At 37.6% G+C, this 18,386-nt stretch overlaps 1 protein-coding gene across 1 annotated transcript in view; it reads right to left on the bottom strand.

The window, feature by feature from the left end:
• The window catches only part of DNAJC10 (DnaJ heat shock protein family (Hsp40) member C10), a 62,165-nt gene that overhangs the window by 18,614 nt on the left and 25,165 nt on the right, over positions 1–18,386 (bottom strand). Inside the window, 5 exon segments of the mRNA XM_014583971.2 lie at positions 5,859–5,975; positions 6,269–6,396; positions 12,273–12,387; positions 15,694–15,807; positions 16,507–16,596. Coding sequence (XP_014439457.1) covers positions 5,859–5,975; positions 6,269–6,396; positions 12,273–12,387; positions 15,694–15,807; positions 16,507–16,596 — 564 coding nt within the window.

Below are 18,386 nucleotides of genomic sequence, written 5' to 3'. Positions count from 1 at the left end.
TAATACAATTTCAAATACGCTTTCTGTGCAGATAGCAGGCCCGCAAGCATGGTGAACGTCCCTAAAAGCCGCCAGACCTTCTGTAAGAAGTGTGGCAAGCACCAACTTCATAAAGTGACACAGTACAGAAAGGGCAAGGACTCTACATGCTCAAGGAAAGCGGCATTATGACAGGAGGTAGAGTGGCTATGGTAGACAGATTAAGGCTATTTTCCAGAAAAAGGCAAAAACTACAAAGAAGATTGCGCTGAGGCTACAATGTGTTGAACTCAACTACAGATCTAAGAGAATGCTGGCTATTAAGAGATATAAGCATTTTGAACTGGGAGGAGATAAGAGAACGGGTCAAGTGATCCAGTTCTAAGCCTCATCTTTTCTATTATGAAGGCAACAAAATCTTGAGGTAAATGTTCACCTCATTTAATTATAGTTGGTCTATTTGTGAGAGAATAAAGTAATCAATAAAATTCTCCTTTTGAGGAAATTTGATTCATGGTGAAAAAAAAAATTCAAGTACACTGAAAAGAAGAAAGAATAATCTAATCAACACCTGTAAATCTTTGTGTTATATTTTACGAGGATTAACTTTTGGCCATACTGTCCAATAGTTAACATTCTTTTCCTTGATCTCATTTGCTTCCTTATGCTAGGGTCATAACCTGAAATCAGTGTATATACAATTCACTGATGTTTTTGTAACTTTTGTAACATGCATATACATCCATAAGCAGTGTGCTGTAATACTGTAAATAGTACTGTTCTGAGTGAACATTTAAAAAACTTTTCGTGATTTTGTAAGAATCTGTATATAATTTACAACCTTTTTTTTTTTCATTTCTCAGTGGATTTTTGAGACTTACCTAGACTGATTAAAGACATAAATAGTTTTAAGTGTCCTATACGCTATTGTATTCCTCTGTGACTAGATAACTTATTTGTCCATATACACACTATTATCAGATTTATACATTTTGGTTAATGTGATGGGTGGGGAGAGCATATGAGTTTTGTTATATTGGTTTGTAAGAAGTCATGACACATTATTTTTCTTTTTTTGGGAGAGATTTTTGCTAAAGGGCACGTGTGCTCACCAGAAAGACAGAGACAGAGAGACAGAAAGTGAGAAACCACCCCCCAGGGGGGATGGCCACGCCGCAAACCCTTCTCCATTCTCTCAGGATCTTGGGCACGTCTGCACATGTGGCTGGCGTGAGTTTAAGCCACCGGGTCTGGGCCTCAAGCCCCGGTCAACTACATGGGAGTCCAGCAACGTAGCCATTACGCTAACTGCTGGTCTCCATGACATATTTTTTACATAGAAAAACATGTCATGACTTTTCTGATGACCCAAAAATTTGCCTTTTTTTTAAAAAAAAAAAGATGAGGTCTCACTGTGTTGTGATCCTCCTACCTTAGCCTCCCAGTTAACACCTGTTACATACAGAGGCATGCTACCATAACTAGCTCATTTTTTCTAGACAAAGTCTTACTCTTATTGTCCAGGTCAGCCTTGAGCTCACAAACTCCTGTCTCAGCCTCACTGAGCTGCTAGGATCACAGGTACACGCCACTGCACTTGGCTTTTAAGTTGGACCAGGAATGACATCTGGGCCTCCTGTATGGTTTCAGTCTGTGGAGCACAGCATCTTAGCAAGTACCACCAACGTTGGTCCTCCATTTTCTTGATGACCAGAAATGTAAAATATTTTCAGATTTTTATTAAATTTCTATGATGTAAATCTCTAAAGCCTTTCTCATTTTTTTCTATTGAGTTTTTAACAGTTTGACTTAACATAATGTCTTTGAAAATAGTTTCACCACTTAAAGTAGTCAAATTCATTAATATTTGATAATTTTTTTTTTGTTTTTATTTTTATTTTTCTCTGTAAAAGACATGTGTTGGCCATAGAGAGGCAGAAAAAAAGAGAGAGTGAGCGAGAGACAAAGTGAGCTATCTTGTTCCCCCCAAGACTGTGGCCATGCCATAATCCCTTCTCCTCCGGGCTCCTCTTGGGATTTTAGGCACACATGCACCTTGGCATGATTTTCAAACCACTAGGCCTAAAACTCAAATAGCACAGTTGGCAATGTGGGATCTAGTGCATTAGCCTCTAAGTCACCAGATGGCCCCAAATTAAGTAATTTTTATTCTTATAGTATTTTTGTTTGTGTGGGGTAAAAAATTATTCCCCACAAAGATGCCATGAAGACTTTCCTCTATATTTACTTCTGTTAGGTTTTAATGACATCTTTATTTCACTTCTTTTTCTTCCTCTTTTTCCTTTTTATATCGCCCTCATGAATCATTTTTAAAAAGTTTTTATTTTCATGAGTTATTTAAAACATTCACAAAAATGGGGCCAGTAGCTGGCATGGTGAAGGCACTGGACTCCTACATGGCCAACTGCGGTTCAAGTCTTAACCTGGAAGCTTGAAATTCACACCAGGTGCGTGTGTGCATGCATGTGTGTGAATGCTTTAAGTCCCAAGAGGAGAATGGAGGAGAAAGGAATCCAGCATGGCCATGCCCACTCCAAGGAGTGATCTGTTTTCTGTCTCTTTCTCTCCAGTGAGCACACACGCCTTGTAGCAAAAACAAAACAAACAAAAAAAAACAACAACAAAAAAAAACTTTCTCCAAAAAAAAAAAAAAAAAAAAGTAAAGAGCAATAAGCTCTCATGTACCTGAAAGGATCATCCATTCATGGAGACTCTTGTCATACCAATTCCTAGCCCCTCCTCTTACTCCTATCCCAAGATTATTTAAATACCACCATAAATATTTCAGTAAGTTCATTTAAAATATATAGACTTGGGACCAGCAGATGGCATAATGATTCCTTTGTTGAACTCCTACGTAGTCTTCCATGGTTTGACCCCCAGACCTGGTGACTTAGAACTCACGACTGGTGAGTATGTGTGCATGCCCAAAATCCTGAGAGAAGAATGAAGGAGAAGGGATTGTAGTGAGGCCATTCCCCTGGGGGGGGGCGATTTTTCTCTTTCTCTCTGTCTCTCTGGCGAGCACATGCGCCGTATCAAAAACCTCTTTAAAAAAAAAACAAAAAACTAAATATAAAAGTATAGACTCTTCTGCCAAAAATAACACAGCACCATTTTCATATTTAAAAATTAACACTCAATTTCTGAAAATCATCAGATATCGTATCAGTAGATTTCCTCAAATTTTTTTTTTTTTTTGCAGTTGGTTGGTTTGAACTGCATCCAAACAAAGTCTAAACACTGCATTTGATTGAAATGTCCTTTAAGTCTCTATACTGTCATTAGATTCTCTAAAGTATTAGATGTGAAGGCTCTGATCTACTTTTTATTTATTTTTTGTAAAGAATATTTCATAAGTGATTTATATACTTTCATCATGAAATTTATAATTTCTAGTTCTCTCTGGAACCAAGTAGTGAATATTTATTTACCTAAGAAAATATTTTCATGTAACAAAGCTTTCATAAAGTTCATTTATTGTTTTAACTTACTTCTATTAAATACATTTAAGACAAATATGAGGAAATATAAAGAATAAAAATTATAAGATTTCCAAGTGGTAATAACAAATTAAAGAAACACAAAGGTCTTTAATAAATAGGAAATCATTTAAACATTCATCAAATCAACTATATTTACTTATTTGGAGAGATTTTTGCTATAGGGTGCATATGCTCGCCAAAGAGACAGAGACAGAAAGTGAGAAATCATCCCATGGGGGCTGGCCACATTGCAATCCCTTCTCTTCCATTCTCCTCTTGGATTTTGGGCATGCATGCACGAGCCCCCAGAGTAAATTTTAAGCCACCAGGTCCGGGACTCGAGCTGCAATTGACCACGTGAGAATCCAGAGATGTACCATTATGCCAACTGCTGGTCCCCAAATCAAATATATTTGTATGAGTTTGATAAATCAGAGCTTATTGACATTTTACAAAATAAACTACCCACTCAAGCTTTAATCCAATCATAACTTAATATTATTTTGTTGAATATTTATTTAAATAATTTGTTAACAACTCTAAATGGAAGATGTACATTTGAAAAGGTTATTTTATTGTTTCAATATTAAACTGCCAAATGGTCTCTATTTTATAAAAACATTAACTAGAAATAATTTTTGTGCTTTGCCTTACCATGTTACAGAGCCCTTCGTGAATTGTACAATCTAGTGTACCAAACTTAAGCTGACCATAAAGAAGATTTGATGCTCTTCTTAACTCTGGCAGTAAAGCTCGACATGGTGGACACCACTAGGAAAAAGTAAAAATTCTTGAGCACTGAGACAAATGAAACAAAGGAACATGTCAATTTTGCAACAAGCAATGTACTAAGATACACAAACTATACTTAGTGACAAATCTTACAGGTATATACTTAACCCTCAGAAAGGTAACTACGTCAGTGTTCACACAGAAGCAAAATGCGATAGAGACCAAAGTAAATGGCAGTCTAGTACGGATGATTTAAGGTTATCGAGATTTTTTTTTGTCATGACAAAAGAAAATCTGACAATATCAAAATTTGATAGGTAAAAATAACTTACAGGGGCAAAAAAATCAACAAGCCATGGTTCTTTGTCATTGGCAGGAAAATTTTGAGGTCCAAGTGTGGTGACATGAGAATTAACACTCTCTTTGGCAAAGGCAAGTATATCATACAGAATCTTCTTTCCTTTGAAATTAAATAAGAAAAAAATTAAAATTCACATTCTGCCTTTTGTAACCACACTAACATTTCAAAGTTTTGATACCCACATATTATAGGTAGACAAACATGAACACATTGATTTGGATGAGGTTTTGGTGTTCTGTATGTTACACATGAGTTTATTCTGCCAAGAGTCTCCTTTCCTTGCACACTCTTGTTTGCTGGACTAGTTAAAATGTCAAAACCTCTGAACTATTCCTTTAACCTCCAATAAAGATAAAGCATTACCTTAGTTCTTTAAATTCTTTATGGTCACCTCAGCTATTACTCGTTGTCTAACTCCTAAATCTGTTTTTTTTTTTTTTTCCCTAACCAAGACCTGTCTTATGAATTCAAAACCTATATTGTCAACTACCCAGTGGAAAAATTTACTCGGAGATCTCATAAAATGTTCAAACACAGTTTGTCTAAAGTGAAGTTGAGTTATTTTACTTCAAACTTGCTCCTTTTCTCATCTTTCCTATCTTTGCAATGACAGAGTCATCTACTAAGTCCATGATCAAGACTCCTAAGAGTGAACTTTGCCTTCTTTCTTTGCCTTTATTTCCTAACTCCATTCATTCTGTCTTACCATCTCCATCCCCGCTGTCACTGCTAGAATTCAGTCTGGCCTATAACTAAGCTGGTGTTTCTGTCCTCAGCCTTCCTTAATGAATCCATTTTTCACATTGCTATCACAGTGAACTCATCAAAACATCAATTTGATCATACTGTCCCTACTTAAATGCCTCTGATGATTTGTCACTGCCTAAAGAATATACTCCTTGGGGTCAGCTGGTGGCAATAATGCTTGGGGCACCAGATCCCACATGCCAAGTAGGTTTGAGTCCAGAACAGGTGGCTTGAAAAACACACCGGGTGCATGTGTAAGTATATCCAAAATTCCGAGAGGAGAATGGAGAAGGCACTGCAGAGTGGTAAATCAGAGCTTATTGACATTTTACAAAATAAACTACCCACTCAAGCTTTAATCCAATCATAACTTAATATTATTTTGTTGAATATTTATTTAAATAATTTGTTAACAACTCTAAATGGAAGATGTACATTTGAAAAGGTTATTTTATTGTTTCAATATTAAACTGCCAAATGGTCTCTATTTTATAAAAACATTAACTAGAAATAATTTTTGTGCTTTGCCTTACCATGTTACAGAGCCCTTCGTGAATTGTACAATCTAGTGTACCAAACTTAAGCTGACCATAAAGAAGATTTGATGCTCTTCTTAACTCTGGCAGTAAAGCTCGACATGGTGGACACCACTAGGAAAAAGTAAAAATTCTTGAGCACTGAGACAAATGAAACAAAGGAACATGTCAATTTTGCAACAAGCAATGTACTAAGATACACAAACTATACTTAGTGACAAATCTTACAGGTATATACTTAACCCTCAGAAAGGTAACTACGTCAGTGTTCACACAGAAGCAAAATGCGATAGAGACCAAAGTAAATGGCAGTCTAGTACGGATGATTTAAGGTTATCGAGATTTTTTTTTGTCATGACAAAAGAAAATCTGACAATATCAAAATTTGATAGGTAAAAATAACTTACAGGGGCAAAAAAATCAACAAGCCATGGTTCTTTGTCATTGGCAGGAAAATTTTGAGGTCCAAGTGTGGTGACATGAGAATTAACACTCTCTTTGGCAAAGGCAAGTATATCATACAGAATCTTCTTTCCTTTGAAATTAAATAAGAAAAAAATTAAAATTCACATTCTGCCTTTTGTAACCACACTAACATTTCAAAGTTTTGATACCCACATATTATAGGTAGACAAACATGAACACATTGATTTGGATGAGGTTTTGGTGTTCTGTATGTTACACATGAGTTTATTCTGCCAAGAGTCTCCTTTCCTTGCACACTCTTGTTTGCTGGACTAGTTAAAATGTCAAAACCTCTGAACTATTCCTTTAACCTCCAATAAAGATAAAGCATTACCTTAGTTCTTTAAATTCTTTATGGTCACCTCAGCTATTACTCGTTGTCTAACTCCTAAATCTGTTTTTTTTTTTTTTCCCTAACCAAGCCCTGGCTTTTTAATTCATGAATTCAAAACCTATATTGTCAACTACCCAGTGGAAAAATTTACTCGGAGATCTCATAAAATGTTCAAACACAGTTTGTCTAAAGTGAAGTTGAGTTATTTTACTTCAAACTTGCTCCTTTTCTCATCTTTCCTATCTTTGCAATGACAGAGTCATCTACTAAGTCCATGATCAAGACTCCTAAGAGTGAACTTTGCCTTCTTTCTTTGCCTTTATTTCCTAACTCCATTCATTCTGTCTTACCATCTCCATCCCCGCTGTCACTGCTAGAATTCAGTCTGGCCTATAACTAAGCTGGTGTTTCTGTCCTCAGCCTTCCTTAATGAATCCATTTTTCACATTGCTATCACAGTGAACTCATCAAAACATCAATTTGATCATACTGTCCCTACTTAAATGCCTCTGATGATTTGTCACTGCCTAAAGAATATACTCCTTGGGGTCAGCTGGTGGCAATAATGCTTGGGGCACCAGATCCCACATGCCAAGTAGGTTTGAGTCCAGAACAGGTGGCTTGAAAAACACACCGGGTGCATGTGTAAGTATATCCAAAATTCCGAGAGGAGAATGGAGAAGGCACTGCAGAGTGGCCATTCCCCCACCCCGAGGGAGTGATTTCTCACTTTCCTGCCTCTCCCGGGCGAGTGTATGTTCTCTATGGCAAAAACCTAAAGAGAGGGACTAGGAGATGGTATAATGGTTAGGTTGCTCAACTCCCACATAGTGGATGGCGGTTGGAGTCCCAGACCTCGCAGCTTAAACTCATGCTGAGCTTGTGTGTGTGCATGCCTAAAGTCCCAAGAGGAGAATGGAGGAGAAGGGACTGAGGTGTTGCCATCCCACCTAGGGGGTGATTTCTAACTTTCTGTCTCTCTGGGGAGTACATGCACCCTATAGCAAAAACTTTTCTCTAAAAATCTAAAAAGAGAAAAAAAGAATATACTCGTTGGCTTGGTACATAATTTCTTTTTCAACCAAATCCTAATTCATTTACCCAAGCGACTTCGCATAGTCAAAATTAAGTCAAGTATCTATTATGTTTCAGATCCTATTTTAAATTGTGTAGGGCATGTAAAAATAACAGAAGATCGTAATTCTTCTCCTTAAAGAGTTTGTAACCCAGAGGATGAAAGAAAAACATTCAAAGAAATATTTATCTATTTATTTATGTAGCAGAGGTTTTTGCCATAGGGTGTGTGTGCTTGCTGGAGAGACTGACAGAAATGGTGAAAGGGAAAGTGAGAAATGGCCACACAGCAATCCCTTCTCCTGGGGTCTTGGGCATGCATGCATATGGGCCTGGTGTGATTTTCAAGCTACTGGGTCTGGGACTCAAACTGCAGTCAGCTCTGTGGGAGTCCAGCGACATAACCACTATGCTATCTGTTGGCTCCTCAAAGAAATATTTAAACATAGAATGATAACATCACATTTTTATGCCTTTTTCTTCTATTTTAGCTGCCATTCTGTGAATTCATTCATGGATTTTGCTATTTCTGGCCATCCCTTCAAGGGGATTTTGTTCATGCTGATTCTGATTATTTACTTTTCTCTCTACTCACTCTTAAGACAATCACATCTTCATTTGAGGCTTCAATTATCATCACATGATGACCATTCACATCTACAGTTTTAGCCCAAACTCTTCTCCTCAGGCCCAGGTCTATATTCAACTATGAATTAGGTATATTTAGTGCAGATCAACTCCCCACTCAATGGTCTCATCCTCAATGAATGGTCCCACTACTCAACTGTCGATTTACCAATTCAGAAAAGTAGGTGTGTTATCCTTGACTCCTCTCTCCTGTCCTCCTGCACCACAACCATCACCAAGTTATACTGATTTATATTCTTGGTATTTAAAAAATTTGCCTACTTGGGGCCAGCAGGTGGCGTGGGGGTTAAGGTGCCAGACACTCACATGGCTGACCATGGTTTGAGTACTGGACTTGGTGACTTTTCTTTCTCACTTTCCCTCTCTTTCTCTCTGGTCAAATGAAAGAATAATAATGATAATAAATAAATAAATAAAATAAATCTTAAAAAAAATTTGTCTACTTCTCTTCACCATTCTCTTCACTACCATCATTTTGTGAGGCAGCCATTCTTCTAACTGCCTCTGGCTTCTGCCTGTTCTCCCCATTCCTCCCATCTGGCTTCTACCCATTTTAGGAAGTCAGTCACCATTCTCAAACGTAGAACTAGTTAAATCATCTCTCTTCCTGAATGTATGCATGTCTCCACTTTGCCTTCAAGTGCAAGCTCCTTTACCCGACAAATCAGACACATACATTTTCGACATATAAATCTTTTCTGTCTCTCTACCCTCAAATTTCATTCTTACCATACAACATTCTAGCTCTGCTAAAATGCTTGCTAAGATCAATGTGGCTCTCTCCTATCTTAGAGTCCATAAATAAATTTGATGATTCCTGGAATCAGCACAATTTGGAATATCTTTACCACTGTTTCATCTAGATAACCATTACATACTTAAGGTCTCAACCAGCTTTTGCTTTCTTTAAGGCCTTCTCTAACCCCAGAAGGTTGTTCCTCCTAAATTTCTTCCTAAGTGCAATCAATTTATCTCTTGAGGTAACCAATTTCCAAGATAGCCCCAACGATCCCCTTTTTTGTGTACACATACTGTATTGTACCAGGTTTGGTTTATGCAACTGATAGATATGGGGAACAGAGAGTCTGTCTTATCTGAGATCAGATATAAAAGACAGTGTTACTTTTGTCTCACTCTCACTCATTCATTCTCAGATTATTCGAATAAAGAGAAGTCAGCTACCATACTGTGAGCAGTTCTATAGAAAGGCCTCTGCTAACAGCCAGAAAAGAACCCTGCTTCCTGCTATTTGAGGCCTCCTGACAATCTCATGAGTCAGCTTGAAGACAGATTCCATAGCCTAACCTTCAGGTGACCACAGCCTCTGCCTACCCATTTGCAACCTTGAGAGAAAACCCAAGTACAAAATGACCCAGCTAGGTTGTTCTCAGATTCCTGACCACCAAAACTGTCCTTATCTAATATATACCAAATGTCTGTACTCTATAGCATCAATGGGAAGTTTCAAAAATACAGAGAGGACACCTGTAGATACCAGAGAGTACACAGGTGATGAGAGGCAGGGGGAAGAGAGTCAGAAACAAATATGTTGCAGACCCAAGAATGCATATAAACAAAGCAAACAGAATACAGAATATGCCATAACAGGGTAAAAATAAGAGTATCACCTATGTATAAAAAACCCCCACAAAACATCTAGTAGAAGGAACACTGAAGGTGTACATACTGTTTTTTGCTGAAGATAAATATGGTTATCATACACTGCATGCATACTTTGAAAAGCTATATCATAACCTTCAATGATGTACAACAAATATAAATAAGAAATTATAAAATTATAAAATAAAAAAGGTTGGTTACTTAAAGCTGCTAAATTTTGGAATAACTTACTATGCAACACTAGGTAACTCATACTCCTTGTTTCAGACATATCAAAACAATTTGTCCATTTACTTTTCTGTTTTCCCTCCTAATCCATAATGTCCTTTGAGGTAGAGATTAAGCAGAGTTCACACTTCCCCTATTCCCCAGCACTGTCCCTGTTATGCACAGATGCTCAGCATCTACTTAAATGCAAGGAAACAAGTTACATTATGAAAGAAAGTGCTTGGAGATTAGTCTATTTCCCAGAGGAGAAACTGCTTTAAGTTTTGGAGGGTGACTTGGGATTTATTAAATATTTTGAGGAGCAAAAGAAAATAATTACAATACAGGAGGAAACATCATGTGTTGAAGGCACAGAGGAGGGAAAGAACACAGCATTTTCAGGGATCCTAAAGTAGCTAGTGAGAATCATTTGGAAGTATGAAGGTGAAAGATGAAGGTAGAAACACTGATGGAGGTAGATCATGACTGCACCCATTTAACACCTCCTACTGAGTTCCTACTATGTGCCAAGCACCATTCTAACTGCTGAAGGTATGGCAGTTAGCAAAACAGACAAAAGTGTTGCTTCTGTGCTAAGGACTCTGAAGTGGATTCTACCAGAACTCAGGAGAGTCAAGGAAGAAAAAGTGACATGAGAATGGTGTTCTGATGAATAAGGAATCAACTATACAGAAGAAAGGCTAGGATTGAGTGGTCTTATGGCAGGATGATATTGCAAACAGATGAGGGTGACAGTGAACTGAAGGAAGGCAACAAGTACAATGAGAAGAATCTGATAAACATTCCACAGGTATAAAAAACATAACTCCACTGGTAAGATTCAGTTATTTCTAACACTTTTAGGTCAAGGCATGGTTAAAATATTTTTCATATTTTCATATAGATCTTCTACCCTTACTAGCTTGTATTTAACTCCTTGGAAGAAGAGTTCAGGTCTTCTAATTTTTTTTTTTTTTCTTAAAGAAAGAGATTTTTGGGGAACCAGCAGTTAGCGTAATGGCTATGTCGCTGGACTCCCACATAGTCGACCACGGTTCACGTCCCGGACCTGGTGGCTTAAAACTCACACCGGGTGCGTGTGCGTGCGTGCCCAAGATCCCAAGAGGAGAATGGAGAAGGGATTGTGGCGTGGCCATTCCCCCTGGGGGGTGATTTCTCGCTTTCTGTCTCTCTGTCTCTCTCTGTCTGGTGAGTGCACGCGCCCTATAGTGAAAACCTTTCCAAAAAAAAAAAAAAAAGATTTTTTTGCTATAAGGTGCATGCACTTGCCAGAAGACAGACACAGAGAGAGAAAGTGCAAAATCACCACCGAGTGAGAATGGCCACACTATAATCCCTTCTCCATTCTGCTCTTGGGATTTTGGGCACACATACACATACGCCAGGCATAAGTTTCAAGCTTATGGGTCCAGGACTCAAACTGCAGTCAACTATGTGGGAGTCCAGTGATGTAACCATTACACCATCTGTCGGTCCCCTAACTTTGTATTACTAACACCTGAAGCAGTGCTTTACAGCTAACTGACATGACATTAATTTCTGCTATTCACTTAACTGTGTCATAGTTGGTAGTTTGTGTATCTCTTTTCTATGCATCACCTTGTTCAGAACAGGAACTCTGATATCCCAAATGCTAAGAACTGGAACTATACTTACATGAAGGCAGAGGAAACAGTCCCATATAAGATGAACTGTAGTACTTTAATTATAAATGCAAAACATATCCTAGGTCACCAGTTAATGGAGAAGCAAACCAAAAAGAATGGCTAGAAACTGCCTGTAACAGCAAAGATGGTATCATGGGACACGGACCTATAGATGTTCCTTATTTGCCAATAAGGAGGACTTAGATTTATTTTAAGAGAAGAGTAAAGAGAATAAAATAATCATATAAAAGTCAAAATATCTTTCTCCATGTTTTCTAGTAAATGAGAACAAAGTTATTTACAACAAACATGCTTATACAAAACAAGGCAAAAAGCATAATTAGAATATTTCTATTTGAAAAAGAAGCTTAATTTTATCATTTTTTCCATTCTTACCATGATGGATTTCATATTCTTTGGTTCCTTGTCCTTTAAATACTGCTAAACATGGCTGAAATACATAGAGATTACTACAGATGTCTGGTGCAGAGGAACAGTCAAACTTGCCAACCTAACGAAGAAAAAGGGTGAATAACTTGAAGTCTTAAAATATTATCCATTCTGTTCTTAAAGATTCATAAAGATGATCTAAAATTGACGTGGCTCTATTGACAGTTTCTTTTTTTAAAAGAATTATTTAATTTTATTTATTATTATTATTTTTAAAATTTGCTATAGGGCACATACACTCATGAGTGAGAGAGAGGGAGAGAGATAAAAAGTTAGAAACTGAGAAAGCAAGCCACTGGTTCAGCATGCAAACTGCAGTCAGTCATGTGGAAGTCCAGTGCCCTAACCACCACACCTGTCAGCCCCTTGACAACTTTCTAAAAAGTTGTTTAGACTATGAAAATTAGAGAAAAAATTCACTTATGTTCAATACTGAAATGCTAGTTTAACTCCCAGACTGCAGCTTGGCTATTCCCCCAGAGGATGATTTCTCTCTGGTGAGTGCACACACCTTATAGCAAAAATGCTTTCTCTCTCTCCCAAAAAAAAAAAAAAAAAACCAAAAACCCAAAAAACAAAAAATCAAAACTGAAACAAAACTAACCCAAGAGGAAATTTCTAACAAGTTACTGGTCTAGCAGGTGGTGTGGAAGTTAAGGTAGCTGGATCCCACATGGCCAACTGTGTGGTTTGATTCCTGGACTCAGCAGCTTGAGAAATATCATGGGTACATGTGGTCGAATCCCAGGAGAGGAATGGAGGATTATGACACAGTCATCACCTCGGGGAATGACTTTACTTTCTCTCACATGCTCTCTCATTCTTCCCCTCCCCCTCAGGGGGTACACAAACCCTACAGCAAAGATCTATCTATCTATCTATCTGGGCATACCATACACAAGCCAGAGAGAGACAGACAGACAGTGAGAGGGAAAGTGATAAATCACCTCCCAGGAGGGGATGGCCATCCCACAATCCCTTCTTCTTCATTTTCCTCCTGGAATTTTGGGCACACATGCACAAAATCCTGTGGGTGTGATTTCAAGATGCCAGATCTAGGATTCAAACTGTGGCCGGCCATGTGGGAGTCCAGCACCTTATCCACCATACCAAAAACTGGCCCCTAAAGTAATGTTAAAAAGCTACTCATTTTAAATCCAGAGCATGTTCATATAATTTCAGGGCAGAGTAAAGATAAATTTCCTAAGATATCAGCAGCAGAAATAATGTAAAGTAATAAAAGGTCGATGTTTTTGAACAGTGTGAAAGAAAACAGCATAATTAAACAGGCAAATGATAAACCAAGAAAAAAATATCAGCATTGGGTTATGTGTAGGCCAGGGCCATGTAGAAGGTATGGGTTCAATTCCCAGCTAAACTTAAAAGCTAGGCTTAGTGGTATAGGTCTGTCATCACAGCACCTTGAGAGGCGGAGTCAGGAAGACTGCAAGCTCAGGGCTGATTTGGGCAACACAGCTGACCATCTAGAGAAGAGCTGGGTATGGGGGTGAACACCTGCAGTCACAGGTAGGAGGCTGAGGTAGGAGGATGTGAATTGGAAACAGTCTGCCTCCCCCCTTTTTTTTTATCAAAAACAAAATAAGATGGGGGACCAGCAGACGACATAATGGTTACATCACTGGACTCCCACGTAGTTGATCGCGGTTCGACTCCTGGATTTGGTGGCTTAAAACTCACATTGGGCACATGTGTGTGTGTGCCCAAAATCCTGAGAGGAGAATGGAGGGGAAGGGACTGTGGCATGGCCATTCTCCTTGAGGGGTGATTTCTTGCTTTCTGTCTCTCTTTCTCTGACGAGCATACATGGCTGATAACGAAAATCTCTATAAAAAAGAAAACAAGATGGACAAATGTCACATCAGGAAAAAGAAAACAGACCAGTTATAAAGTGAAAATAAACTAGAGAAAAATGATATTCTGCTAATAATCATAAAATATTTTTTTTTCCAACCACACTAGAAAGCAAACAAAAGCAAGCACATATTAATATATTACTTTTGGCCTACTAGAATAGTGAAGATTATAAAGAAAAATAATGTCATGGTTGGCATAAGGACAGCAATATGGCAAAGTACATGCAGTGAGATTATAATCTGATGTAAACTTTCTGGAGAACTTTTGTAAAAAGGATAAAAAAAAAAATCTTAAAAAAATAGAATAACCTGTAGTCAAAAATTCACCATGAAAGCCCATCCTGCAGTGCAGAGTTAACTGCTGTGTACAGAGATCCAGATCTCACATGACTGACTCATGCCAATTCCAACCCCGGTCTTCAAGAAATATGCCAGATGCATGTGTGTGTGCACACCCAGAATCCTGGTGGGATAGTGAAATGGAGGAAAAAGGACTGCAGTGTGTCTACGCGTGACTGAGAGGTCTGTGTGCTCATGCACTCGTCCTCCCTCTGGTGAGTGCACACACCCTCTGGCAATAAAAAGAAATAAGTAAATTCTCTGTGACAGGAGTAACTAGACAGGGGTTAGCAGGTGCTATGGTGATTAAGGCACTGGACTCGACCTGACTGACCTTGATTTGAGTCCCAGACCTGGGAGCTTGCTTTCTCGCTGCCCCACTCACTCTGGTCAAATTAAAATAATACATTAAAATAGTAAATAATTATTAATTTTTTAAAAAAGGAATAACTGGACACATTCTGTATCAGTTGATATAAAAAAATGGGAACAAAGTAAAAGTTAGTAAAAGATACATTAAACAATAATAGTGTAACCATAGAGTCAAATACTGTTTAGTCTTTAGAGAATGGTAAAGAGATGTGTGTGTATATTTGTTTATAATATATAATAAAATAATTTGTTATAATTATTTTTTAATTTGATGAGAGAAGGAGAGAGAGAAAGAAAGCGAGAGAGCAAGCCGTCAGGTTGAGACTTGAACTGTAGTTGGCCATGGGGGAGTCCAGTACCCTAACCACCATGCCACCAGCCAGCCCCTGGACTTTTTTTTTTTCTTTTTCTTTTTTTGGAGAGGTTTTTGCTATAGGGCGCATGCGCTTGCCAGACAGAGACAGAGAGACAGAAAGCGAGAAATCACCCCCCACCCCGGGGGAATGGCCACGCCGCAATCCCTTCTCCTCAATTCTCCTCTTGGGATCTTGGGTACGCGCGCACACACGCCTGGAGTGAGTTTTAAGCCATCGGGTCCAGGACTCGAACCGTGGTCAACTATGTGGGAGTCCAGCGACATAGCCATTACTCTAACTGCTGGTCCCCCTGGACTTCTTAACCTAAACTTTCAAATCAGTATTTCTGTTATTTAAAATTCAATGATATGTATCAAACTGACAAGAAAGCTTATTAGAAGGCTAGGCAGAATACATTTTTCTTACTTGAATATGGTCATTTTTTAGCAGAGTTTTTAGCTTTTTCAACTCAGGATCCTTTGAATTTTCATTTTTTCCAAAATGAAAAAATAAAAGCCACCGATGATGAGCCAAACGGTCCTTAAAAATGATAAAGAAAAAGAAAATGTCACAAATAGGAAATTATAAGATTTCTAATCTTTGACTTGAAGTTTATTTTAGCTACCACTCTTATCATTTCAAAATACCTAAAATTCAGATCCATTCTTCCTTTTATTTTGTTGTTCACTTGGAGTAATGCTATGTAAATCATCAATATATTACAGGAAGGTAAGTCACTAAAATATACAAAGTACATGACCCGTGTGGGGAGGTGCGGATAGCTGAAAAGTTGGGTGGCAGGGAGTCAGACTTTTCAGGTTTAACAAAACATCTGGTAGGGATACACATTTAGTCCGAGAATAAATAAGTAGGGAAAAAAAACATGATTCTACCATGAATTAAATATTTCTTGATTCTCAGTGAACACCACAAATGGTCCTGTAAGCAGGAAGATAAAAGTTTCAGATCAGACCAAAGGTTGACTTGTGATCAAAACTGCCTTTTGGAACCTCCTTTTGAAACTTATTTGCAGATTTGGGTAGATTTTCCCAAAGTACACATTCATCCTGAATTAGCAACATCAAAACTGCAGCAATTAGAATCTAACTGAAAACTGACTAGTAACTATATACGATCCTTTGAAACTGCTATTTTTAGTTCTCTCTAGTGATAAGTAAAACAAATGCTGATTTTAAAACATTAACATCTATTGCTATTTATTATCAATAAAAAAATTACCTCTAGTGTGTTTGCTGAAAGTAGTTCAAAATCTGGAAGGTTATGTATTATTTCCAAATATATTTCTTTAGCATCCAGTGAATTAAGAAACTAGAATAAAAGAATCATATTGTAATTTTTTGAAATGACCATTCATCTTACCAGTATCTTTTTTGGTGTTTGTTTGTTTGTTTCCAAAGTAGAACTTTTAATAAAACAATGGGAGAAGTTAAACTGTTTTTCAAATTATTTATTTCAAGTGTCTTTTTTCCAAAAAACTGTATGTATGGCAGCTGTTAAAAATATTTTATAACTGGGCTATTTTTGAAAAACAGTGACGTAAAATAATACCCAAAAGCAATGTACATTGTTAGGTCTTTAACTAAAGGAAAAATTCTATCAACTGTGCTATATATTCTATAGCAGTCCTCACAAAAATCTGGAGTAATTTATTTATTTTTTAATTGCCAAATGTGCTTGCCAGCACCAGAGAGCCAGAGATTTAGAGACAGAGACAGGCAGAGAGAAGGAGGATGCAATCCTGGGGCCTGATCAACCACAATTCCTTCTCCTCCATTTCTCTATCTTGTTGGGATTTTGGGCATACATGCATATGTGTCCAGCATGTTTTGCAAGTGCTGAGCTGAGACTTAAACTGTGGTTGGTCATGTGGGATCTAGTTTCCTTAACCACTAGGCTACTTGGTCATTCTACAGTGTGACTTCAAAATCATCACCAGAAACTTTATTATGCCTAGTTTACTTTCACAATGTTTTTTAGAGTGCCACTGTGTCATCCATTCTTTAAGAGCTTTTATGACCCTAGAATATGTGATGATCTAAGACACTACATACCCTAAATAATAAATTAACAGTATTTAAATTAAGAATTGAAAAATTAGACATATCGAGCAGGCAGTAATATGTGTATGTGCATGATATACCTGGAGTGGAGGGCAGTTTATCAGTTATGTGCACACATGTGCATTATATGAGTGGAAAGCAAAGATCTAAGTCATAGATATAAACTGAATTGTCAGCACAAAGATTTGAAAGGGGATTTACCAAGATTAGGCGGTGATTGTCTATGAGTAATTTGGTTTTAAGGAATTTTGCATCCTTCTCTATACCTTTCTGTACTGTATTTGAATTTCTACAATTACTATGCTATCTTTATCAGCATCTAGAAAAGAATAAAAATACATAAAAGCAAACTAAAGGAAGTTTGTTTTTATCAGTCTTTTCTTTTGCAATTCCAAAGGGACACATCTGATAGTCCATTACTTATCTCAACTTGACAACCAACTTGAGAGCCTCAGTTTTTTTATTCATAAACTAAGGGAGGTTTAACACATATATAATTTCCAAAGTATTTCTATCGGAATACAATGGGGTGCTTTAAAAATATATATATATACCTAGGCCTCAATCAAATCTAGCAATAATTGATATTTTCAGCAGTAGACAATAAACAATTAAATGGTATAAATGTTTTCATTTGACCTAAGAATGTGCTCTGTACCTCTGTATAATGGTTTCAGGTACCAGCATAATGGTGATAATGGTGTAATGGTTACGTTGCTGGACTCCCTTGTGGTCAAACATGGTTCGAGTCCAAGATCCGGCAGCTTAAAACTCAAGCCAGGTATGTATATGGGCAGCTCAAAATCCTAAGAATGGAGAAGGGATTGCTGCATGGCCTTGTTCCTTGGGGGGTGATTTCTTGTTTTGTTTCTCTGTTGTGTGCATGCACCCTATAGCAAAAATCTCTCTTAAAAAAAGAGTTTAACAGTTTCAAATGCAGTATTAATTTGGTGCTAGGAGGTAGCATGGTGGTTGTATTGCTGGACTCACACATAGCTGACTATGATTTGAGTCATGGACCTGGTGGCTTGCTTTCTT

This window comes from Tupaia chinensis, unplaced genomic scaffold (genome assembly GCF_000334495.1).
Source record: "Tupaia chinensis unplaced genomic scaffold, TupChi_1.0 Scaffold145273_1, whole genome shotgun sequence".
Taxonomy (NCBI): domain Eukaryota; kingdom Metazoa; phylum Chordata; class Mammalia; order Scandentia; family Tupaiidae; genus Tupaia; species Tupaia belangeri.
Note: the sequence above shows the minus strand (reverse complement) of the source record. Positions and strands in the feature narration are given on the sequence as shown.